Source organism: Cygnus olor, chromosome 7 (assembly GCF_009769625.2).
Source record: "Cygnus olor isolate bCygOlo1 chromosome 7, bCygOlo1.pri.v2, whole genome shotgun sequence".
NCBI classification, from domain to species: domain Eukaryota; kingdom Metazoa; phylum Chordata; class Aves; order Anseriformes; family Anatidae; genus Cygnus; species Cygnus olor.
Window position 1 is genome coordinate 11712028 of NC_049175.1, and position 25725 is coordinate 11737752.

Consider the following 25725-nt stretch of genomic DNA (forward strand, 5'->3'; position numbering starts at 1 on the left):
GGGTCATACGTGGTATAAATTATCTCACTGACCTGAAGGAATAGCTTTTTATTCAAGGACACCAGATTTGTATTTGATTATAAGGCTGACAATTTCAATTGGAAAGGAATCTTCATTCTTAAAGAACCTTTTAAGAAAGCCCTTTAAAAAATATCCTATTGCTTATATTACTATAAATGTTTATTATGAATAAATATTATTCAAGTAAATAATGTCCACCTGAGCAGCCCAGCATTTAATGATGTTTCTCCCAAAACAAGGAAGAGGAGCATTAACAACTGTGAAATCTGCATCAGTTTGCTAGGATGAGAACAGCACCTGTTTCAGGACAATACAGAAGCTTCAAAGGAGGGCTGGTGTACTTCCTACTTTGTGCATACGCGTTTGTGTGCATAAATGCATGTATACAAACCTTACGGGTACACAAGACAACACTTACACACTCAAAGCACATTGTTTAGAAATATTTTCCCTTCCATATACACTAACACTAATGAAGCCCAATACAGTTCGGAGATTTTGGAAGACAGCGTTTCAATTTATGTGCAGCCTCTCTATTGAAACACTTCTTCCTCTTCTGTAAAAATAGTGTAAAAATAGTGTAAAAATATAATTTACTTAATGCTATCCTTTAGGATATTCACACTATTTGCATTGTCTTAGTTTCTGTTTCCCCCGTGTTTTCTGGATGTGTCTTACACTAGTCTTGGTTAAATAAAGAAAATGTGGGTATTGTGAGGCAAAAGCATACTGGTATTTCTGAACCACATTCACAATTTTGGAGAAGGTTTTAGGATATGTTCTTGAAGTTACAGATGGTAAGAATGAGGATATGCATTATATTTTTTTTGTTGATTCTTTCTAGAGATTCTTTCTAGAGAGCATCTGTTTTTATACTTCAGTACCAGTAACGTTACTGAGTTTAGTGTAAATCTATTCTTCTATAAATTGAATGTACTCAAGTACTGTCTTCACTTGGATGCTTTTATCTCAAATATTCAGCAGGTTCTTCCAGGTGTCCTATCTAGGAAAACCAATGAAATGAAACTTGGCATAATTGAAAGAGTGATAAAATATTCATTGAGCATTTAAGTTCATCTTATTTAGAGACACACAGCTGCAAAGTTTTCAATGTTTTCAATCTGTAGCAAGTGGTATATAAAGATTCACTAGCAAAACAAGGAAACCAGCCACAAACAAAGGTTGTTTTATTTTTGCCTGACTCTCACTTTTGCTCTTTCTGCGCTTCCCATGAAGACACGGTGTTCCAGCTTCCACGTTTTGCAGGTCTCACTGTGTCAGTCAAAACAGTAATTCCTGAAAGGATTTGGGAAAAGTGTCCCTTACCATATCTTCCCTTGTTAAAATGTCATCTGTCCTGTCAGCAAGTGGTACCTCTTTACTGCTGTTTCACTAAGAAGACAGAATGATTCTCTAACCACAGTAACTTCACATTATGGTGAAATACAGAGGATACAGAACTGAAGATAGTAGTTTAAAACAAAACAAAAACAAACAAAAAAAGAACCCAGCACCAACAAAAATCAGACTAGTAGCACTCAGGCTGGCATGAGCTATTGTCTCCAGCACTTGCATTGCTGTTGCATACATGAAAGGATGTGCCCTGCGTTTTCCCAGAATAGTGGCACAGTACACAAGCACGGTCAATGGCCCATCTGGCTGAACAGCATTCAAAATCAGAATTCTTGTAGGCAAATTCTTCATTGAGTAACAAAACCAATAATTAGGAACTTGGTACTTTTAATTGTTTACATGCATTGTATTTCTCATTATTTGGAAAATAATTTAGTGTCTTGGGAGTAGTAGCAATCAATTTATATAAGGAGTGTAATATAATAACTGATAGAACTATTTTTATTTAATGTTCTCAATGCTAAACAGAATCATGACTTAAAATGTAAAGGTACTTTTCTGTTGAAGTGTTTTCTGTGTACTAAGAAAGTGATGCTTGCCTTGTAATGTGTCAGTAGTAGTTGTTTCTATTAGTTAGAAGAAAAAAAAATTTCTTTATTCCTAGAGCGGGTAAATAAGTCATTCTCCTGCTCATGTTCTTTCTATAGACTTGTAGACGCTGTCTCATTGACGTAAAGAAGCGGCAGACAATGCAGACTGATACTCACAAAGCATTTCTTGACACATAATATGCAGGTCTGTTAGAACCACAGTTGGGATACTTTCCATTTATCTCCTACAAACAATTTTTTTAAAGGAAATAAAATTGTAGTACTAAAGCACAGATTTATTAATTGGCTGCTTGCAGTCTGCCAAGTCCTATTTACAGTTTAACTACACTTTTACCAAGAATTAAGTATGAAATACACAACTTATTCAGTATTTGAAGTCAAAAGTTAAAAATCTTTTGGAATCAAGGTCAGCTATTTAAAATGTATCTGAATTGAACCGTTCAACTTAAATGTGTTTGAAGCAAATTTTGTTATATTAATCAAAGAAGGACTGAATTTGATTTGACTATTTCTAAAAATAACATGAAATCTACATTTTAAGGAATAGTGGCGAAGTCAGGAAGGGGATCAGTAAAACTGCTAGCTTGCACTTCCGGAGGGCTGACTTTGAGCTGTTCAGGACACTAGTTGGCAGAGTCCCTTGGGAGGTGGTTCTGAAGGGCAGAGGAGTCCAGGAAGGCTGGGCACTCTTCAAGAAGGAAATCTGAATGGCTCAGGGGCGGTCTGTCCCCACGTGCCCAAAGATAAGCTGGCGCAGAAGACTGGCCTGTCTGAACAGAGAGTTGTGGCTTGAGCTTAGGAGAAAAAAGAGGGTTTATAATCTTTGGAAAAGAGGGCGGGCCACTCACGAGGACTATAAGGATGTTGCGAGGCTGTGCAGGGACAAAATTAGAAAGGCCAAAGCTCATCTGGAGCTCAATCTGGCTACTGCTGTTAAAGATAACAAAAAATGTTTTTATAAAATACATCAACACCAAAAGGAGGACTAAGGAGAATCTCCATCCTTTACTGGATGCTGGGGGAAACTTAGTTACAAGCGATGAGGAAAAGGCTGAGGTGCTTAATGCCTTCTTTGCCTCAGTCTTTAGCGGCAAGACTAGTTGTTCTCTGGATACCCAGTACCCTGAGCTGATGGAAGGGGATGGGGAGCAGGATGTGGCCCTCGCAAACCATGAGGAAATGGTTGGCGACCTGCTACAGCACTTGGATATACACAAGTCGATGGGGCCGGATGGGATCCACCCGAGGGTGCTGAGAGAACTGGCGGAGGAGCTGTCCAAGCCGCTTTCCATCATTTATCGGCAGTCCTGGCTATCAGGGGAGGCCCCAGTCGACTGGCGGCTAGCAAACGTGACACCCATCTACAAGAAGGGCTGAAGGGTAGACCCGGGGAACTATAGGCCTGTTAGTTTGACCTCAGTGCCAGGGAAGCTCGTGGAGCAGATTATCTTGAGTGTCATCACGCGGCACTTGCAGGGCAACCAGGCGATCAGGCCCAGTCAGCATGGGTTTATGAAAGGCAGGTCCTGCTTGACGCACCTGATCTCCTTCTATGACAAAGTGACATGCTTAGTGGATGAGGGAAAGGCTGTGGATGTGGTCTACCTTGACTTCAGTAAGGCTTTTGACACCGTTTCCCACAACATTCTCCTCGAGAAACTGGCTGCTCTTGGCTTGGATTGGCGTACGCTTCGTTGGGTTAAAAACTGGCTGGGTAGCCGGGCCCAAAGAGTCATGGTGAATGGAGTTAAATCCAGTTGGAGGCCGGTTACTGGAGTCCCCCAGGGCTCAGTACTGGGGCCAGTCCTCTTTAATATCTTTATCGATGATCTGGATGAGGGGATCGAGTGCACCCTCAGTAAGTTTGCAGATGACACCAAGTTAGGTGCGTGTGTCGATCTGCTCGAGGGAAGGAAGGCTCTGCAGGAGGAGCTGGATAGGCTGGACCGATGGGTTGAGGTCAACTGTATGAAGTTCAACAAGGCCAAGTTTTGGGTCCTGCACCTGGGGCGCAACAACCCCAAGCAGCGCTACAGGCTGGGAGATGAGTGGTTGGAAAGCTGCCTGGCCGAGAAGGACCTGGGAATACTGGTTGATAGTCGGCTGAATATGAGCCAGCAGTGTGCTCAGGTGGCCAAGAAGGCCAACAGCATCCTGGCTTGTATAAGAAACAGTGTGGCCAGGAGGTCTAGGGAAGTGATTGTCCCCCTGTACTCACTGGTGAGGCCGCACCTCGAGTACTGTGTTCAGTTTTGGGCCCCTCGCTACAGGAAGGACATGGAGGTGCTCGAGAGAGTCCAGAGAAGGGCAACAAAGCTGGTGAGGGGTCTGGAGAACAAGTCTTACGAGGAGCGGCTGAGGGAGCTGGGATTGTTCATCCTGGAGAAGAGGAGGCTCAGGGGCGACCTTATCGCTCTCTATAGGTACATTAAAGGATGCTGTAGCGAGGTGGGGGTTGGTCTATTCTCCCACGTGCCTGGTGACAGGACGAGGGGGAATGGGCTAAAGTTGTGCCAGGGGAGGTTTAGGTTGGATATTAGGAAGAACTTCTTTACTGAAAGGGTTGTTAGGCATTGGAATGGGCTGCCCAGGGAAGTGGTGGAGTCACCATCCCTGGAGGTCTTGAAAAGACATTTAGATGTAGAGCTTAGTGATGTGGTTTAGTTGGAGGACTTGTTAGTGTTAGGTCAGAGGTTGGACTAGGTGATCTTGGAGGTCTCTTCCAACCTAGACGATTCTGTGAGTTGTTGAGCGACTAAGGTAAGAAAACTTACTATGGTACGCTTCTAGTTTTTTCTCCCTTATTTATAAGCTTTTCTGTTAATTACTTTATAATTCTTTCAGTAATACTGCTATATAAAATAGTGTTTTAACCACTTTGTATTCATCTCCTTAAAGAGTGAAATAATAACTCTAAATGTAAACATCTCAATCAAAATAAACAGGTAAACTGTTAAGAGTGGAATCCTGACCATTGAAGACATGGGAGTTTTCCTTTCCCAGGGCCAGGATTTTAACAGCAGTTATCTTGTTTTCTGAACTGAGGATGTTTACATTTCAACATTTTTTTTTCCACACAGAGCAGTGATAATTCCATATAACAAAAAAGTGACACAAGAAGATGGGGGTTCAAGAAAGCACAGGTAAAGGTCAAGAGTTGGAAGCACTTCATTAGTTGCTATGTTTCTTCATGTACCTGCCAGATGACACTCACCATGGATTTAGTCTCCGTACAAAATAAATGGCTACAAAATAAGCCAAAGGGAGACTTTCTGTTGTGATTTTTCTTTCCTGCTACTGAGAACTGATCCTTCTTCCTCAATAAGCCTATCTTTGGCTCACCTTTGCCTTGCCACGCTGTCCCCTTGGAGTATCAGAGACTTTGTGGAACTGCTCTACGGAAATCTGCTTTATTGCACGAGTGGACAATCTAGGGGTGTTTATTTCTCAATAAGCTTAATTATTGTAAAAATGTGGCTATTCTGTAGGTTATCTATGTGTCTGTGTACCTAGTAATTACATTAACAGACCTCAAGGATATTTTGGGGGTTACTGCTTTTTACCTGTTTTTCAGGTGGAGAAATTGAATATAATCAGGAAAACAACTAACTGTTACTTGAATCTATGTAGGATTTGAAGAACTGAAATAGAGTCCTATAATTAGACCAGGACCTGTGTCAGAGTTAAAAGATAACTTACTTAAGTACCTTAAGACCATTTCCCTGATGTGCCATAACGGAACATAACACTTGTATGTGTTGCTTGTATGCTAACCAACTCCCTTCTAAGTTCTGCTGCTTTCGCTTAAAGGAGGGTTTTAAAAAAACAGATGTCTGATCATTGAAAAAATGGTCCTTCAGAAAAACAGAATAGTATGGTTTAATTTAAATTCTTCCCTAGCTGCCTTCTTCACTTGGATTAGTTTGCAAAGAAATGGAGACAAATGGTTTAGTTTATGGTGCTTGTTTTGAAAACATACTGAGTGTATGAACTATAATCTATGCCCTGATTTTACTTACCAGTAAAGTAGTTATTTTTAGGAAAAGCTACCTGTGTTGTATGTTGCTATTATGTACTTTCTTCCTTCTTTAAACTAGTTCTTCTAGGTAGATGGACTTTAGAAAGTAGTAGTAACTGAGCTGACCCTAAATAAGTAAGAACCGTATTCCTTTTTTATGCTTCCAAAGGCCAGGGGATTTTTATGTAGTTACACTTACAAGCATACACTGGGCACGTGCAGGGGAAGATACAGTGTTATTACATAAAAAAAAAAAATAGGCATTTTTTTACAGCTCTCAGTAAAAGAAAATTTTAAAATAATATTCTATCTCTTAGTGAGTGAAGTCAACTTTTAGAAAACGTAGTGTTTTATTATTGTCAAATTCAAATGCTGTGTAATCGTATGCACGGGTTAAGGCCCTCTAAGCAGCCCTCCACCATTATCAGTTGAAACAAACTGAACTGACAGTTCCCAATGACATGGAGAAGTAATAGTGAGGAGAAACAAACTGGCTGAACAAGGAGCAGCAGCTGTGCCTCTAGCGCACACAGGCATCAGTTCTGTCAGAACAATAGCTATGGACATGAAGCAACATAGAAGAGCAGATTTTTCATTGAAGGTCACACAGCAGTACTGGCAGGACAACATCCAACAAAATATTGCTATAAAACGTCAGTATTTCAAAATCTCATATTGGTAACGGTGGGTTCTTTTCTGCTTTTTTTAAGAACATACTACGTGTTCTTCTGATACATGTATGTACTGCAGGACTGCAAATATGTGAAGTTTTCATTAAGAGGAAAGTATTATTAAAAGGTAAGAGTGGTGTGGGAAGCTCTTTCATTAGCTCTTTTTTGTCATTTTATTTATGTCTGGATATCATAATCCCATATGCCACAGATAATAACACTAATAATCAAAGAATATATAGTTATAATAGTGATAGCTTATATAGAATCATAGAATTTTTAGGTCGGAAAACACTCTTAGGATCATAAGTCTAACCATGAACCTAATGCTACCATGTCCACCACCGTACCATGTACCTAAGTGCTAGGTCTGCACACCTCTTAAATATCTCCAGGGATAGCAACCTCACTGTTTCCATGTGAACACTTACAATTATGTTTTTGCTGAGAACAAGTGCACAGAAGTTCCATAAAATCATAAGCAACATCTTTTCCATGTCTAATGATACTTAGCTCACAATAAGGCAAATCAAGAAATGAATTCAACAATCAAGTCACCTTTGCTCTTAATTTTCTTTAGTTCTGTAGGGATGTACGATCTCCTGCATGTCACAGCAGATAGTCAAGAATTCCCCTCAGCATTTTGTTCTGAATGGGGAGTACAGCTCTGGAGATTTCTTTCTGTGTATGCTGATATACACCTGTGCATACTCCATATATGTGAAACTAAACTAAACTAAAATCCACTATCATAAAGGCGTTACAGTTCTTATAAACAAAGTACTCCAGAACAATAGTGAAGAATAATACCTTTTAAGAATCTAAAAGGAAAAAGGAAATCCAAAAACGATTGCTCTGCCTTTTAAGTCACCAGTCTTATGCTTTACTTTCTTAGATTCTCTGTGTAAAGGGAGTGTAAAAAGAAAAAAAGCAAATAAAAGAAGAAAATCATGACTATACTAGAACATAAGCACAGGAAAGGACAATGCAAATATGATAGATTTTATTTTGATGAATAGTAATTTATACCATTTTTCTACTTACAGCAGACATGATGAGCTCTCCACCTAGATTCTGGATTTCTGCTTTAACTTGACTGCAGATTTTAAGCTGATGGGAGTATAGCTTGATCTGTTCCAGGTAAGCCAACAAGTCCTGTTTACATGATTGGTCTGGACACTAAAGATAAGGAACGAACAATAAATCATATACGCAGTGGCTGATTCAAAAATTTCATCCCATACATCACATTATTGCTTTGCTGAGGAATTACTCAAATCATTCAGATTAATCCCTAACTTCCCCATATTCACTTGAACATCGCAGAGCTTACCTCAGAAACATCACTGATCAAATTCCTTAATACATGGAATAATTACTTTTCTTTCAATTCCTAGGAGACTTTGACTTATTTTTAAGAAGATACCTACAGTAACAGTAATATTTACGTGGGCAAATGTAAACACACAAATGCAAGAGCAGTGTTAACATTTATACAAAATAATACTTTATCTTCCAATAATGATCTACATTTTTGCATTCCATCTAGTGTATTTAGCTTGATGGCAGATCTTCTGTATCAGAGGGAACATGAAAATAAGAATGTCTTATAGCTAACTCACTTACTTGAATACTTTATAAAAAATAACATATTTCTATATTCGCTTATTTGAACACCAAAAATACTTGGAGGAGAAATACTGCTCTGTGACTAAGAAGCTAGTCACCCTAAGACCTCATGTGTGTTTGTTCTAAAGCTGTTCATTGCTCTGGCAAAATAAAAATATCTTAGAGGTGAATGGTGAGCCCTCAGTGTGCTACCAAAACTGTGAAGTAAGCATGAGAAACGAGAAATCGATTCCTACAAGTTCCTCAAAGATGTATTTTTAGCCTTTGTATGCTGTGGTTTGTATTGGAAACATGGCCATTTTCATTTGATAGGAAATTAAGTTCAGTTTTATATATTAAGAAAAGAAAGTATGTATGTTCCCAGCCCAATGCAGAGGCAACATTCATCTGTTGTTTCATAAAGTTAGACCTTTGTGTTTATGGAACAGTGACTGATGGAGTAATGGTTTAAATCTAAGAAATGTTAAAAGCCAGAAAAAAATCTACTTCATGAAGTACTTTACTTAAATTACTGGCTTTGTTGAAGAAATTTGATACCTGCTTAAAATGGGGGTTCTCATGATCCTCTGTTCTTCAAGACTCTGCGCTTAGTATTGGAATGCTTAGATAAGCATACAAATTAACCTGAACAGTTTTTAAGTAATTAATATGCATTAAATGTCTATCCTTACCTTGTGTTCTGCTAGATCCATTACTAAAATGTTTTTTGTACTTTGGCACAGTTTAGGAGAAAAATGGAAGAGTGTCTTGACATCCTCTCTTTATTGATGTGCACCATTTTTCAAAGTGGTCTCAGTATTCAAATACTGATACCTCTGTGGCTGTTCAGAAAACCTGAATACTCATTTTTAACTTCTGAAACTAATTCATAGAAATCTGTCCTTCCAGTCAAATGCAGTTGTGAGCTCTTTTAACTATCAAAGCTATACTAAAAGTGTATTTCCTGCAATGAGCTGCTTGCTTTTCTATTTTTTCTTTTTCTTTTCCCCGGTTTACTTTTCTCTTTTCCTCACTGGAAAAACTCAAGAGAGAGGCAGATACTGATCGGTATCTCATTCTTCCACTTCAAGTAGTGACAGTGTCAATTACAGAAGTTCAGAGACAACGTTTTAACTTTATATAATAATATTGGCAGGATTATTTATATAATAATATTGGCATGACAGTCACATTTATTATCTGCCTTGTATGCATTTATAGAAGAAATGTGTAACATTTTGGGAATGCTGAAGATGATATGCATCAAAGACAGGGAAACTGCCACTTAAGAATGATACCTTCACGTTGAAACAATTCTGGTCCAGTGTTCTGGACCTCTGGTCTGGAGAATATTGGTTGAGTGCTCAGTAGCACTCAAAAAAGCAAATACTAGGGTAAAAAAGGTGTGTTCAGTTGCATAATTACATTTCATAAATCTGTGGTATAACCGCAGTTTTACTGCCCTGTGCAGGTATGTATGGTGCATTGTTCCCCTGTCTTGCACAGAAGAGAACAGGTAAGTACAGAAAAGATTTTCATGAAGATCAGTATTCTCTCTTCCAATGCAAAACCAGAAAGCCAATAATAGTAACTCGCCTAGTCAAAACAGGAAATGGTTCTTCACACTGTGTTAATTGCAGAAACCTCTGTTGCAGAATGATAATCATGAGAATCGTACATGGGTTAAAAAAGTCACTGGAAAAAATAATGAAAAATAAATACAAGGAATATCAAAGCTATCAAATGTACCAAAAATGTGTTTGGTAAATAAATTCATTAATGGTTACAGGAAGTTGGAAGACCGTATTGTGGAAGTATCATGAAATATGTCGGCTTGGTAGTGCCGACCAACTGTAAAGAAGTATTAGAAAGAAATGTACTCTGTGAAGAGGATGTTCCATGAGGAACCCTCTGCATAGTGCTCAGAAACATCAGGTACAAGCGACACTTGCTTGGTAGTGAAAGAAAACACTGTTTTCTGTTTTGTATCGATCCCTACACTTCCAGAATTAAAGTAATTAACATTTTCTTGCATTGCTGTATTTTTGATCCTGACTAGAAGACCACTATACATTGAGGAGTTAGAGACCCATGTATCAGTGAAGCTAAGCAGGCCCAGGCAAGTGCTGTGCTGCACGTATCACAAGGCCTTCAGGCCTGGGTTGTGCTGCAGAAATCCCTTGGCCGCAGCATATGCTTGGCCAGATGTTTGCAGTGGAGGAGCCTGCAGCAGTTCCCTCCTCGTACTGGTGGTAAGGGCATGTGCGTATCCTTGCCTGTAGGACTGCAGCGAAATGTGACCATCCTTTTTGTTTGACATTGGAAATAATGAGTGGAGTTGCTTTTCTTTAAGAAAATCCCATGAATAGCTGAAATGAAAATGGAGGAAATCTCTTGTATGGACAGTGTTTGCCCAGAATGCTGCACGTGGATCAGAGGCCCATCCGGTGCTGTACCACCTTGGGTTCCCGCTGTATGAAGGGACAAGATTGCTGTTATCTCCTAACAGTGGTGGTAAATGGCATTGTAAATGATACCTCACAGTCTGACTGCCTTTCTTACTGGGCTCCATAACAGACCAGCACCTCCTGCTGCAAAACAAATGGTTATGGAGGCATCGTTTAGTAAAAACCTTAATCTACCGCATATTTCATTAAAAACAGGATGTCCTGCCTCATATTCTTCGGGCTTTCAGGTCACAAAATTGACAGTGGAGTTGAAACATTGTTTAATTTTATCATCAATATACTTGTGATTGATGTGCCTAGGTTGATGTTGCTGCTTAACTGGGATTATGTTCACAGTTGTTAACTCTGAGTCATCTTTAAGTGATATGAATACGGACTGACATTTGCTAATTGTATTGCACTGTGTCCCTTTCTTTTCAACACAGGAATTTATAAAAAACTTAAGTGAAAAACAGTGTAACAGAGAGGTGCTCTTGCACCTGATGATTTATATAAAATACTGCAAATAGAGTTTGATTTTTTTTTCCCTAACAGGAAAACCATATGAACTATGTAATTCCACAGTTCCTGAATTTGAGTCTCTGAAATTACATGGAGTGTGAACCAAAATCATTTGTTTGAAAATGTTTTATGAGCAAGAAAAGGTCAAAGAGATACGGTGATGATTCTTCATTATGCAGCGATTGCTTATTTCAGATTCTTGCTCAGGTCTGAAGCTAGGTAGAAGAAATAAAGCAGGTTTTGCTTTTCTTCCTTGCATGTCACTTGAATACTGAAAATATCATACGTTACTACGGTCCTGATAACTGCAAAGACATAGAGTAGCAGTTAAATCCTGGGATGACTGTGAACAGTAAGGTAATAGAGGTAGTATCAGAATTGCTGACAAATAATTGAAATGATTTAGGGTAGCCTGATTTAAGTTCAATAACAGGTGGTGAAGAAGTGTCAGAAAAAGTACATGTGTGAAGAATGCAAGCACGTTTATCTTAGAACATATACTTGAAAAATGGTACAACCTGCAGCTGTTACTTTTCTCTTTTGAAGTAAATAGTACAAACCCATTTTTACATGACATCAAAAAATCACACAAATTAAATGTTACTAACCTATTTTTAGCAAAATATTTTACTGTATTTTAATGTAATTGAGAAAGGCAGTCACTAAATTTCATCAAAATTTATGTTCTAGTCTAGACAGCAAATTCTTGAAAGGGTCCTTCAGTTCGAACCAAATTCAGAGAACAGCTATTAGTTAGCACACAGGGAATGTGAAGTTTCTTTTCTTTTTAGGACACCAAGAGAGCAGGGCAGAGGTAAAATAACAACTAGGTCAAATAATATACTATTTTACTAGCTAAAGTAATAACTAGGTCAAATAATAGTTGAGTAAAGAATTGTTAGTATTTACAAATACCATGGAGATTTAAAAAGCACAATGACACAGTTAAGAAAAAATCTCGGTGAGATAAAGGATGATTTGTCATGAGAACAAGAGTATATAGAAGTTGAAAGGTTTCTAGCCATCAGAGGAATGAGAGGATCATGTTGTACATCTTGCAATAGGAGGAGTAAGGTCAAGATTCTCTTTTTTACTAAGTTTGATGCATATACAGTAGTGATTGTAGTTGTGTGCAACACAGAGGTATTGAACTTACTGAATGGAGATGGCCTGGTTCACTCATATCCTTACGAGGGCTTTTTTGGTTCGTGTCTTTATTTTATTGGTTTTTTTTTTTTCTTTTATTGATGTCAGCATATATGCTTATTTGATTCTAATGCTTATGACATGAATTTAGCTAAAATGCAACACCTGTAACTGACTAGTATGTGTCAGGTGCATACAAGATGCCACAGGTAATAAATATCAGGGGTCATATGGGTTATCAACTGTGTGCAAGCTCTGACCTAGAATAAATAGAAGTTATTTGAGTGAATTCAGTAAAGGGTTAAAACAACTTGAATAATTTCACATTTCCTGGCACTTTGGAAGGTAAACAGTGGTTATGAGCTGTAATGTTTTTTCCTCACGCTAACTTGTTCATGTTTCTAGTCTGGAGTCACAGTAATAATACAAGAAGAAAATTTTAGGTAATTTAGGTAAGAAATATTCCAGTAAGAATTCACCATATTGTAAAAGGAGTAAGACTGTATTACATTCATCTTTAGCTTTGATACCACATCATTTTCTGTAATAAATCAGTAAAGGTTACAGATTTTTAATTTTAGTTTTTAAATGTTAAAAACGGAATCTGTAAAGGAGGCAGTGCACTTGAAAAAGATGTGCTGTATGGAAGAGCACCTGTCAAGATCAGAAGTGAGGACATTTTACCTATTTTTTTCCACAAATCAGCTCACAACTGTATAGACCAATAATAGAAATTATTTTGTCATGCTATCTGGATTTCAGAGTCATATAACAGAAAAAAAAATTGATCCTTCTTCATAGATGTTATAAAAATAAGTTGTATCTATGAAAATAAAAGTGAGGGGAAGAGTGGGTGTGAAAGACTGACTATACCATGCTACTCTGGACTTAAAAGCCAGTCACAAATGACTAGGTAAGTAAATGGCTTACTAGTTGCAGACTAAAATTTCACATGGTTCTACTGGCACAGTCTGACCCTAGTACTATCTACCTTACTTAGGAAAGAGGATTGCGTGTGATTAGTTGCTTGGTGTTATTAATGTATTAAGGTAGCATGCTGCCATCCTAGCCAGGAAAATGACCGTGCTTATGAATTTACATAGATCCACTTCTGGTTTTTCAGGTGGTGTCATAGGTTTTTGTTGTTGCTGTGATGTATCCGTCAATTCCGAAAAGTGAGAATAAAAAGGAAAATTAGAAAGATAGATCTAAAAATGTCATTACTATTTCTGTAAGTGACCTTCTCAGGTGTTGGAGCTTCTGTGGACGTATTAATCTGTGACAAAGGTTAATGCACTGCTAAATAAATAACCTACCTGATTGGCAATCAGCCGTGCTAAGACATCCATCCTTGATCCTGACTCTGAAATCATTTTTGCTGCATTAATTACATCAGATGTGTTCTTCAATGGTCCTCTACCCCTTCAAATGAAACAAAGCCTTTGTTACATTATTCAAAAACTGAGAATAAATCATAGCCATGCAAATCAGGCACAGAAGAACTCAATTGAATAAAAATTATGAATCCATACAACTGTTTTGTTTTCATGTCCCACAAATTTGCACTGCTTGGCATCAACTGGATGCAGAAGTACCAGAAAAATGTCACAGTTTGTCTCATACTAGAAGCACAACGCAAGCTAAATCCTAAGAACAGGGATTTTCAAGCCCAGTCCCATTATGTCATGTACAGATAATCCTAAGAAGGAAGTGGTGAAGTTTTAGTGCAGAGAAGCCTTATGCTGTTTGCTGTAGTGATCGTGTAGTTTTATGATTTTTATGTTCATTTCACTTCCAGCGATTTTCTAGTAATCTCTTTTCTAGTCAATGCAAAAAGAAAGTTCATTGCAGTGATGTATTCTGAGCCTCATTGTGGATGTTTGGTCTGAAAACCTAGGTTGTTTTTATTTTATTTAATTGGTGTACTCAAGCATGAATGGAAATATGGACAGGGCTGCAATGAAAACCTACAAATACTCCTCCACAATTTGGATTTGCTGTTTTCGCAAACCACTTCCAAGTAATTTCAGAACAATTGAGGAAAACTGTAAAGTTTTTGTGAACAGGTTGTCAAAAACCCACCTTTTTCTTCAGGCAAAAATCTTAAAATGAAGTATTTCTGGAACCTTGAAAAGAAACTAAATGCTTAAGGTAGCTAGTATTGACAACCATTATCTTCATATTCCCTTGTGCTGCAGTTTCTTCAACACTGAAGTAATACTTCAGCTCAACTAAAATCAGCACTTACTGTGTTTGATGCATATAAAGCGAGCACCCTTGCTAAATTCAGCTCTGCACTTCAGCCTTTTTGATAGGAAGATTTTTAGTTTTATTATGTAAACATTTAATTCCTGAAGGCTTCATGGCAATTTACAAGATCTGCAGTGGACAAAGGAAGTGGGCAACATGGAAAATCACTAAACTTCTTTGCTCAGATGAGGAGACCCTTTTCTTTGAAGTCAGTATGGCATCATATATAAACAAAACAAGCCATTTCAGTAAAAACTGATTAACAAAAGACATTAATATGCTAAAAAAAAAAATACTGTATGTAGTTATACAAACATTCAGTAAAAAGTGATGACAACATGGTTAAACTCTTCTTAAATACAGTCTTTGGCCAGAGGGAGGGGGAGGGGTGGGCAAAAACATGCTTTGCAAATGAATTTTGCAAATTTATTTTGTCTTTATTTTATTGTGTTGTTGTGTTTTTTTAAGTGATTTTATCGTATATGCTTATCTGCTTCTAATGCTTATGACATGAATTTAGCTAAAATGCAACACCTGTAACTGATTAGTATGTGTCAGGTGCATACAAGATGCCACAGGTAATAAATATCAGGGGTCAGATGGGTTATCAACTGTGTTCCTTCTTTTCTGTTGAAGCCCACATCTAGGAAAAAACTGGAACTGGATAGGATGCATGTTACTTTACTACAGAAAGGTATCTTCTTGCAGTGGAAAACCTATTTAGTGAATTGTTCAGTTTATAGAAAAATACTGCATTTGGGAGATGAAATTTCAGATGCAAATCCCATGTTTACAGGTCAAGTAATTCAAATTTCACCATGTGCTTCCATTTGTCATTCCTAAATTTTACCTTTTGACGGTTAGTTGCACAACTGAATACTTATATTGAATACAGAACTTTCCCAACATTTTAGTCCACTGGTTAGGTTTTCACCGTTATTTCCCTTGTGGTTACTTCCAGAGGCCACCGTTAAATTGTTCTTGGCAAGTCTTCTTGGTGCTGTACAAATAACGTAAGTGGTCCAGAAACCATCCTGAGAAGTTACAACCCAGTCTTATCAGTCAAACTACACAAAAAGGGAACATAACCCAGAACTGAAGAAGCAGGGAAAGGAGAGTGGGAGTAACAGTGACAACTTACCTTTTAGTTCAGATTAACTACCTGACTCCAGAGGTTAGAGATGCCAAAGATCTATTAAAGCACATTGTTTGTTGTTTTATTTTTTTCCCAGTCAGTAGATGTCTTCCTACCAGTTTTAAATGTCCTTGCCTTTTACCTATCAACTTTGAAGTATGAAAATACACTTTTCTTGGGAACCTGTTTCAATGAGCTATCTATCTCTGTCTTTTAAGATACTTGACTTGGTGCCCTCTCCATGTCATTGTACCAAGCTCTCCTTCCTTCTACAAATGTACTCCAGGATTATCCTCCAGCAGATACTGAATCATCCCTCCTAATCTGTGAGACTACTGTGGTGCTAATCCAGTTGTTAAAAATAAAAAAATTAGTATAGATATAGACTTCAACGTAGATGCTTGTGATGATTACCTTAGCTCATTCACCTATAGCAGCTGCTTAGAGAAGGATTAAAAACGTAATTCCCACTACGTACTGTCTGCTGGTCAATGGCACCAAAAAAAATCTCCTTCACAGAGAAAAGTGGAAGTATTTTCCATCATTTTCCCTCTTCTGTGAGAGAAATTCCAATTTATTTGTTGTGGTGTTCAGTAACTTTTTTTAATCAGCCTTATCTTACTATTTTTCCACTGCTTCCAGTCTCTATAACATTCAGAGCCAAGCTTTATCTCACACATCCCAATCATTTTACTGGGTTGACAGTCTACAGTGGACTCCAAATGACTCATTTTGATTCATTCAGTGGAAGATCTAACCCATCTGTTTTCCTCATGCGTCACTATTTACAAGCACTAAAGCTTTATTAGCTAGGTAAGTTTATAACACGTTCAAGGCTATGAAAACAAAGATAAGACAGAAAGGACTATATTTATGAGCAATTATACGCCCTCGAGGTAGTGATGGCTTGTTACTATATTACTTAAATTAATTTTCTACCAAGTGAGAAGGGGACTGGGAAAAGACGATAAATAATTTAAGAGCAGCATCTAGGTAAGTCTAACTAGAGGGAATGTATTTGGATTCTGAACAATGAAGTCAGCTGAGAGTATCTCAACCAAGTTGTAGGAGAGAAAAGCTTCATAGAACCGTCTCTTGAAAGCTAAGAAAAAGAAACCCTAGAACTTGTTAATCGCTCTGACACTGAGGGATTTTGTGATGGAGAGACCTAAGCCTCTCATTCTTGCTCCAAGTCACGATGACCAGTGTATCTGCAGTCAGTCCCTCACAGTGCAGTGCCTGCGCACTGTCATAAACAACTCTAATGCTTAGCAGGTATCAGTATCAGCGACAGCTTACTTTCTTCCTTTACACTGTAATTTTTTGCTGAAAAGTAATTATCAAAAATACTCCCTTAATTCCAACTTTTACCTCTAATTGAAAAGCCTTTGCCATCGCAATCTTCTGTCTCTGAGCAAAGTTGAGTGGCTTACCTCTACTCACTGTACTCACCTCAGCAAATGTTTTGCTTCCCCTTCATCAGAGTTAACGAGTCCTACTGACTAGCCAGTCTCAAAAAACAAACTCCTAACATACATCTAATGTAATACTCATAGCTAATGTGGCTCTCATGTGACAGGTTAAAAGGAAGTAAAACTCTCAGAGCATACGTGACTGCTAATCTTAGAACTAGAATACACCACTCTTCTAGCAATATTTTCAGAATCTTTTATCACTGTTTTCTTTACTGGTGAGGAATGACTGGAAGTATTTCTACTTACAGATCCCAACTAAAGACAAAGCCTAAACCCCACAGAAGAAGGATGTAACCACAGCTGCTTCATGCTACGATGGACTTAGTCTGCCTCCCACTTCAGGGTGCACCGTTTCAGATGAAATTTTTGAAGGTCTGACTGTTCATTCAAAACTATAGGACTATGCATTTAAAAATCAAGGCGATAGACAAATAAACCTTTTACTACGGGCAGCACATTTTTATCACTTATACCTGAAGAGGACTCGGTAGAGTTCCTCAAGAAATTAGGTTAGGGTGAACATAACAGTAGATTGTACAGGTGAATCCCCCTTGCCATTTTATTAAGGCTCTGGGTAGGGGAGGAAGGAAAGTTCCATTTTCACTTGCCATGTAGCCCAGTCTCAGTTTACAGGTTTGCAAAATTAGGAGAAAAATATTCTTCTTGCTAGGAAACCTGCTAGCATAACTGACTAAAGACACACTCAGCATTTACAGATGTAATGGCTGAAGCATTTCCACTCATTAACAAAATAAATGCAATACAAGTAAAAGCACAGCCAGATGAGAAAAGGCCAATGTGAAGAAGTACTAATCAGTATGAGGAAAAGGACTGTAAAGTCTTTGAATTAAATAATATTGTGTAGCTTTTGCAAGTGAGGGAATTAAGATTTAAAACAATACTTGCCTTATGGGTACCCATGAATGGGTCAGGGAAGTCCCAGGAACTGCAAACACAACATAGGTATTACTAACTGTTCTAGCATTCTAGAAATTCAGATGAGTTTATGAAGACAGAAGTTTCTCTTTCCTCTTTTTTTTTTTGCCTCAGAGATTCAAAAAGGAGAGGAGGTCCAAAAGCGTAGACTTTTCTGGTAGTGAGAGCTTGGTGACATGTATGTAGCAAATACCGTATTTGTAGATGAGTGTAATGTGGGCTGGTATGGCTCTGACTTGTTTTTATTGAATTAAGTGTGCATAAGTCACTCACAGACCGTGATGGAGTGCTGCCCTTGAGAATCTCTGTGGAAATGTCTCAGTTCAAAAAGGTGTCTGCTGAGTGCCAATAAACACTATCAATTCATAATCAATTTCAAAGCATACTGACTAAAACAAAGAAATGAGTAACCATCAACATGACTTCTAGGACAAATATTGTCAGACCCCATGTAAAACAAGATTTTATAGCCTTTAGGAAGATGGGAAAGATAAATACCATGTATTTTTAGTTCATTTAGGCTTCTGAAATTGTCTCCTGTTGTATTTTCACAAACTACCTAAAGAATATATGGCCTAGACAAAAATCACTGCAAGAGATGGGAAACTGCTAGAAGAGCATCCTCTAAGACAGCTTGGTTATCGAATGACAACTGTCACAATAGAGGGCAACACAGAAAAAAAATAACCTGGTTTTGCTGGAATCTGTCCTGATTTCTGCACTGCTCAGTTCTTTATTTACTGCTTGACTAAAGGAAAAAAGAGAATGCTTACTTCACTTAAACTTAACAGTGATTGGAAGGTTAATATATATAGGTTAATATATATATATATAGGTTAATATATATATATATAGGTTGGGAGGCCAGGTTTCTAATTATCGTAAGTATTGAAGAAAATTTAGCTATAACTATAAATAAAGAGAATGTCCACTCAGGTAGGAAAATTATAAAATACGCAGATGTAAAAGTGTAATGTCAGTCTCTACAAACCATTACAAGAAGCAATTCGGAGTTCTAGTGGCTCACAAATTGCTCAAGTATCTGAACTAGCATGCTGTAGAAGAAGAAGCAACGGCAAACTGGTATGTACAGAGAAGTAACTTCTGCTCTTCTGTGCAGTGATGAGGTCTCTGCAGGTAAGTCTGACAAAGAAAACGTTCCTGGAAAGACTTTATGAAAGACCAAGCACCATCATAGTAGATTAGATTTGGCTTTGTTTCCTAAAGGTTCAGCTTTTTATGGTAGCATAAGGCTCTGTGAAAGCCTTGCCATGGGAATTCCTACAATGGCAGTCACTGGCTTACATGACACAACAGGATTCTATGGTGCTTACACTCATACAGTTACATGGTCCATCAACAATGACATCTCACCTAATGCACATGTTTTATGTCAAAGCCATCTGTTCCGGCAAAGTGGCCACCTCGTGTTCCAAGGAGCATCAGAAAGTGACTTAGAATTTCTGGACAAACCTGAACTGGATTAACCATCTCAACTCAACAGCACTAGCACTGAAGAAATGGTTTTGACCAAAAAAAAAAAAAAAATAGGAGTCATACTAAACATAGAAACAGCTCAAAAGTCCTGACTTTTCCTTTGAGTTAAATGGGTAGAAGGCCAACTATTACTTCTCTCTTTTCCTAGACCTGTGTAGAATGATAATACAACTGTGGCTAAAGTAGTGTTGAAAATAAAAGCGAGAGTAATAGGCCATAGGAGTAGTAAAATCCTTTATAGCACTGTGGTACTTGAATGAGAAGTGGAAAGTACTGTGATTTGCAGCAATTTACCTATCAGTACAAGTTTATGTCAGCCCCTTTGTTTCTTTTTCTGCTCTGGGGCATCTCCTACTGTGATTTTCTTATGTAGGTCATCCCTCTCCCCAAACCTGTTTTGCTTTCACTAGCCTTACAAAATAAATAAAGCTGTTATTTAGAAGGTTTGGCTCTAAGAGAAACCCAGTCATGTCTTTTTGTTGCTCATATTTCTTGTATTTTGCCATTTGTGACCAATCGAAAATCTATTCAGGATTTTGCAGACAATGCAGCAGCGTTTTTATTTTCCAAAGGTCTTTAGTGTCTGCCAAATACGATGTTGATTGCAATGTCTAAAATTGACTGTATTTCACTAATACCATGGTGACTTGTTTTCATTGCTAAAAAAAAAAAAAATACCATCTTCTGAAAATTTCACAAAACATCATTAAAACTCTGTGGGGTTATTTGTAGTTGGTCTTTGGTGCCGTGCTTATCAAGCAGGGATTCTGGTCTGTGGGACACAGACCTCTCCCATCTCTCCCACCTGCTTTCAAGTGGCCTTGTGGCTGGCCATCAGCCTGCAAAAGCCGTTAGTCAGGAACAGGCACATAAGTGGTAGGTGCCTGTTCCTGACCTCCCCACACTTTTCCTGAAGCAGGCCGTTTCTGACCCTGAGAAATACTATGTGACTGCATAACAACAAACCAAGTCCCCTGCATTTGCATAACTGTTGTGACAAAAGTTTGATACTATTAAAACACAGGTTAGACATTTTCTTAATGATCCATTGTGTTTTGTTCCTCTCTGCTTTGAGTAATGAAGTAGGAATACAAATATTTAAACAAGAAAAGGACAAAACGCTCTTGTTTGTAGCTCATGTATCTTACTTTGTCAGCTGTATAAATGTAGAAAAATCCAGGCATTGAAACTTGGCTGCAGGGTCAAAGGTGGACGTGACACTATTGTGAAGTAACTGTCACTGGAAGCACAGTTCCTGGTCTCCCATCTTAAAAAGTACATGGCTTAAAAACAAAGCATTTTTTGCCTCAAAATGTGGTCTTTTATATGGTAGACTGCTGCACTATAAGCCTGATAATGCTACTTTTGAAACAGAGCTATCCTGGCATAGTTAATAGGGAAGAAATGCTGATATTACTCGAATAGTTACTGAACATTAAGTTACCTGTAAAAGATGCCTCTTAATGTGAAACTACATCTTAAAAATAGTGTGGAAGAGATGAGAACATAAGGCAGAACGAGTGGGAAGAGAAAAGAAAGTATGTCAGGAGTCTGAAGGAGTCTGTCAGTCTTAGGAGGCTGAAGGGGAAAAAACAGCTGAAAGCCTCACTACAAGTTCCTAAATCAGAAGTGTGACAAAACTAATCACAGCGACAACAGAATGTGGAAGGCAGCACATCAAAGGGAAAAGTCTGATGTGAATGTATATACACTAGTTAACTTGTGCAATAACCAGAGAAGTGTATGTTTACATACAATCTATACAGATGAAAAGCTAAGAATTGCAAACTCCTTCCATAATTACAATTGTACACACAGACACTCTTCCCCGTCATCCTTAAATCTCTAAGTCCAAATCCATACAGAAATATTATCAGTACAATGTGAGAGGGTATCACAACACCACAAGCAAGTTAGTTCTGGAATCTTAAACGAGCATCAGTTATATGTTTCTCACCTCTTTCTTGTTCTCATTATCGCTTGGATGTTTCTCCAAATCTGTTTTCAAATCCAGCTTTTCAAAGGACACTTTGATTTTCAGTTTCTAAGAAAGTCAGCAGATCTTAACAGTCAGGGGCTTTAACTTGGATGTCTGTCATTTTTAATCACCTGTTACATGTGTACCATTACTGTTTTGCTGATTACATGAGACGTTGGTCATTTGTCTCATTACTCTCCCCTCTACTATTTTCCATGTCACAAATAAATTATCCACAAACTTTAACATATATAAAGTTTAAGAAACCAACATGTTGGATGGTTGTATGCTTTAGTCATTTCTAAAATCCAAGCCATTATGGAAACTAATTGGTTTGTATGAAGAAACAACATTAAAAAAATGACAGCACATATTTAAATAAACGCAGTTTCCTCACAGTCTGATCTAGATTGTGCAAACAATGTGGACAATGAAAAAGGGCATTTTAAATCTTTACAAAAGGACCAGACACATTGCCCATGAAACTTGGTACCTGAGCACCTGTCTGCAAAGTGGTGGTTAGGGTTGTATCCTGTGAGAGCTCAAAGAGCAAACACAGAGGTGTTTGGCTATGAGGAGCATGTTTCAACCCTAAGAGCCCTGCAGCCCCGGGCCTGCAGTGTCTGAAAGCACAGAGGTGAGTTACGGCTGACTCAGACAGTTAGAGCTCTCTCTAACGACTCCCTCTGCAGAGTGGCCCATCTGCTTCCCACTCTTGTGAACCATGTGTTGAATTTTCAAAAGGAGTGTCCTGGTTTCAGCTAGGATAGAGTTAATTTTCCTCCTAGTAGCTGGTATGGTGCTATGTTTTGGATTAGGAAGAGAAGAGCGCTGATAACATGCTGATGGTTTAATTGTTGCAGAGCAGTGCTTACACTAAGCCAAGGACTTCTCAGCTTCTCACACTGTCCTGCAAGCGGGCAGACTGGGGGTGCAGCAGGAGCTGGGAGGGGACAGACTCAAGAGAGCTGACCCAAACTGGCCAAAGGGGTATTCCATACCATCTGACGTCATGCTGAACAATTAACATGGGGGGGGGGTGGCTGGCTGCTCAGGGATAGGCTGGGCATCAGTCAGCGGGTGGTGAGCAATTGCATTGTGCATCACTTGTTTCGTACACATTATCAGTAGTAGTACTACTATTATTATTACTATTATTTTCCTTTCTTTCCAGTCCTAATAAACTGTCTTTATCTCAACCCACAGGTTTTCATTTCTTGCTAATTCTCTCCCCCAATCCCACAGAGGGAGGGAGGAGGGTGAGCGAACGGCTGTGTGGTGCTTAGCTGCCGGCCGGGTTAAACCATAACAAGAAAAAGCATGTGTTAGCAGCCCGGAAGTAGGAAAAAAGCCATCTAAGGGTTAATAATGAAAGAAAATATGTATGTAGGCACTGTAGTGCAAACATACAACAATGCCACTTAAAGAAGTCAATACTGTCTTTTAAAATCCTCTTGCAAAATCCTCTGTAACCTTTAAAAAAGGAAATAAATGTTTCCTTTATTATTTGAAGTGTATCTTTACAGTTCTCCAGTGAGAGAAAAGCAAATGAATTGTTTTTAATTTATTATTTTTTTTAACATAAGCCCGTTTGCTCTTAACCATTTTTTTCCAGGCTATTTCCTTATTGTTTCACAAAATGTACTTTGTAGCAAGATCTGTTACAGCAGTAAAACTCAGTGAATCCCAATAGGTTAAAAGTCAAACAGCAAATTCTAATTTAGTATTTTATGACCACTGTGCTATTACTTCTTCAGTGCATTTCTTTCTCTTAATTGTGCAATTAAAAATATAAACATAATTGCAGACCATACCTTTTGATTTTACAGCTCACGGACAGAGTGGTGAAAGAAACCTGAGTTACTGGGAACTTGTCACAGACTACTCCTCTTGTAGCAATCAGACTTCTAAAACAAGACAGTTGTTGTCTGTCTGGACTCTATTGCAAGTGTCCTCACAACAGCATCATTAGCTGGATTGTGAGAGAATTTCCAACCACTCTTCTGCCTGATTTTTATCATTTGGTTGGCATGTGGTCCTGCATGACCACTTCAGCCTGTGCATAACCCACTGCTATTAAGTAACCAAACCACATGCATCCTCTCTAGCTAGGTGGTACAAAGGACTATCCTAAGTCACCATTTCTGCATCTGCAGGATCAGTTCCTGTTGGCTATTTACAGCTCTCTTCTGTGTACAGTTTCATCAGCTGTGCAGCAGGGACTGCCTGGGGACTCTCGCCAAGCCAGGTTCTCCAACACGGCTGCTTATCAACACAGCAGAAGCTACCTAGGGGAGTCTTTAAGGACACTCTGGAACTTGCCTCTGGAGAGCTCCTGCACCACTGGACTGCACCCTTAATGAAGTTCAGCCATCTCCATGTTTGTGGTCACTCCCTTGTTCCAAAGCCATCCATGGTCTCCTGGATGCATGTGACTACATGGGGAGTTCGTGGACCACCCAGGTACTTAAACAAATTTACTACGATGTTCTGTAAATCATCAAATGGTCTTGTTTTCCTAACATTTTAAGGCTCTTTCATATTTCTTGAACAAAGGGGATAAAGTGCATGGTAGGATGCCCCATGTGTTTAATTTACAAAATGCATGCCATATATGAATGAGAAGAAAGTATTTCCCCCTGTGGCCTCAAGCAGGTACAATCATTTTGGAATGTAGAAAATAACCTAATAGAGAATTAATCGATTTTTTGCCATTGAGTTAAGCTCTCAAAGACAAAACAGCTCTTTTCTCATCTTGTTCTTTGTAATTAAAAATGCAAACTACTAGAAGAAAGTCAGTAGGAACTCTGACAGATATATAACTAAATACACTGAGAAGGGCCAAGCTGAAGGTTGAAGGTTCCAACTAAGCTCTGGCCATAGTGTTATGGAGAAGCCTTTAATTGCATCCCCCCCACACACAGTAGTAAAATATATGGTACAGAATTTATGTTTTCCAGGATAAAAAAATATATGGTATCAAAAGAAGGAATAGCGACTGTAAAGAACTCTCTCCTCATGGGTTTTTAGATTTGCAAACATAAAAGCATGCAAAAGAGATAGTATATTCATTACCCAACAAAAAGAAACACTGAAAAACACAAAGCCTAAGTTCAAAGAGCTCCTTTTTACAATTTATATTGAAGACCTATCATGAACTACAGTCACAGAATGAGACTTCTGGTTCAGTATTATAGGCTAACAGTGCCATCTATAATTATGCACCCAAATAGCTGTAATTATGCATTTATATAAACTATGTGGTGAATAAATATGTCATTCTTGACCTTACACTTGATCTGTATTTTTTTTCTAAGTCAGTTGACCTCAATCCCACTACACAGATGACAGTGGAAAGAGCAAAGGAAGGTAGATTAATGACTTGAATTTGCTTTACCATGTCATTATTCACATCATTGAACACCACATATACTCTGTGATGAGATGATCAGATACCTTCTCGAGTAACCGTCTCTACATGGAGACTACCTGGTACTTAGGTTTTGGGTACTAGCCAAACAAGCTGCAAAGAGTGGGAAATACATCTCGCCTCTCCCCTACCCACCTTAAACTTTCTCGCTTTCATTACATCTCCCAAATCAACACAGAATATAATTCTATGAAATGTGGGATTTTTCTCCACTATCTACCATCTGACTTCCTTGTAAATATCCTATGTTCAATGGATCAAACATAGGAATTTTATGCAGGTGTTAAATCATGGTAGTCCCAATCTGTCATAACCTCCAGCTATGAAACAGGGACCAGGACAAGCACTGAAGTCTGTATAATGTTTTCCATGCAATTCCATGTATTCTAGCAGGCAAAACACTTACTATCCTGCAGCCAGCTCACTTAGCAACTCCCTTCAGCATTTTTCTACACCTATTAATTGTCTAGGTATTCTGTTGACTTGCTGCATGCAGCTATCCTGATATAAGGACTGACTACACGCAACAGATAATCCTTGTATATACCACATGCATCATAGTCAATAGCTGTTTACATACAGAATCCCATTTTAGAGCTTCCAGGTATTTGGAAAAGGTGACTCTTC

The 25725-nt window shown here is 38.3% G+C and overlaps 1 protein-coding gene and 1 long non-coding RNA gene across 22 annotated transcripts in view; one reads left to right on the forward strand and one right to left on the reverse strand.

Annotated features, from left to right (window-relative positions):
* Positions 1 to 24978, forward strand: part of LOC121073577 — a 225935-nt gene extending 200957 nt beyond the window's left edge. For 6 of the 11 annotated variants that reach the window (XR_005821807.1, XR_005821809.1, XR_005821808.1 and 3 more), the window contains 3 exons: positions 6714 to 6801; positions 7721 to 7814; positions 17506 to 22437. This is a non-coding gene — a long non-coding RNA (uncharacterized LOC121073577). The other 5 variants (XR_005821811.1, XR_005821815.1, XR_005821816.1 and 2 more) reach the window with 4 other exon arrangements.
* The window catches only part of CTNNA3 (catenin alpha 3), a 523550-nt gene that overhangs the window by 51434 nt on the left and 446391 nt on the right, over positions 1 to 25725 (reverse strand). For 8 of the 11 annotated variants that reach the window (XM_040564587.1, XM_040564583.1, XM_040564582.1 and 5 more), the window contains 2 exons: positions 13714 to 13819; positions 7719 to 7853 (listed from right to left, as the gene is read on the reverse strand). In XM_040564587.1, coding sequence (XP_040420521.1) covers positions 7719 to 7853; positions 13714 to 13819 — 241 coding nt within the window. Of the gene's footprint in view, positions 1 to 612; positions 1021 to 1191; positions 1318 to 6713; positions 6802 to 7718; positions 7854 to 13713; positions 13820 to 25725 lie in introns of those variants that run through there. The other 3 variants (XR_005821804.1, XM_040564586.1, XM_040564588.1) reach the window with 3 other exon arrangements.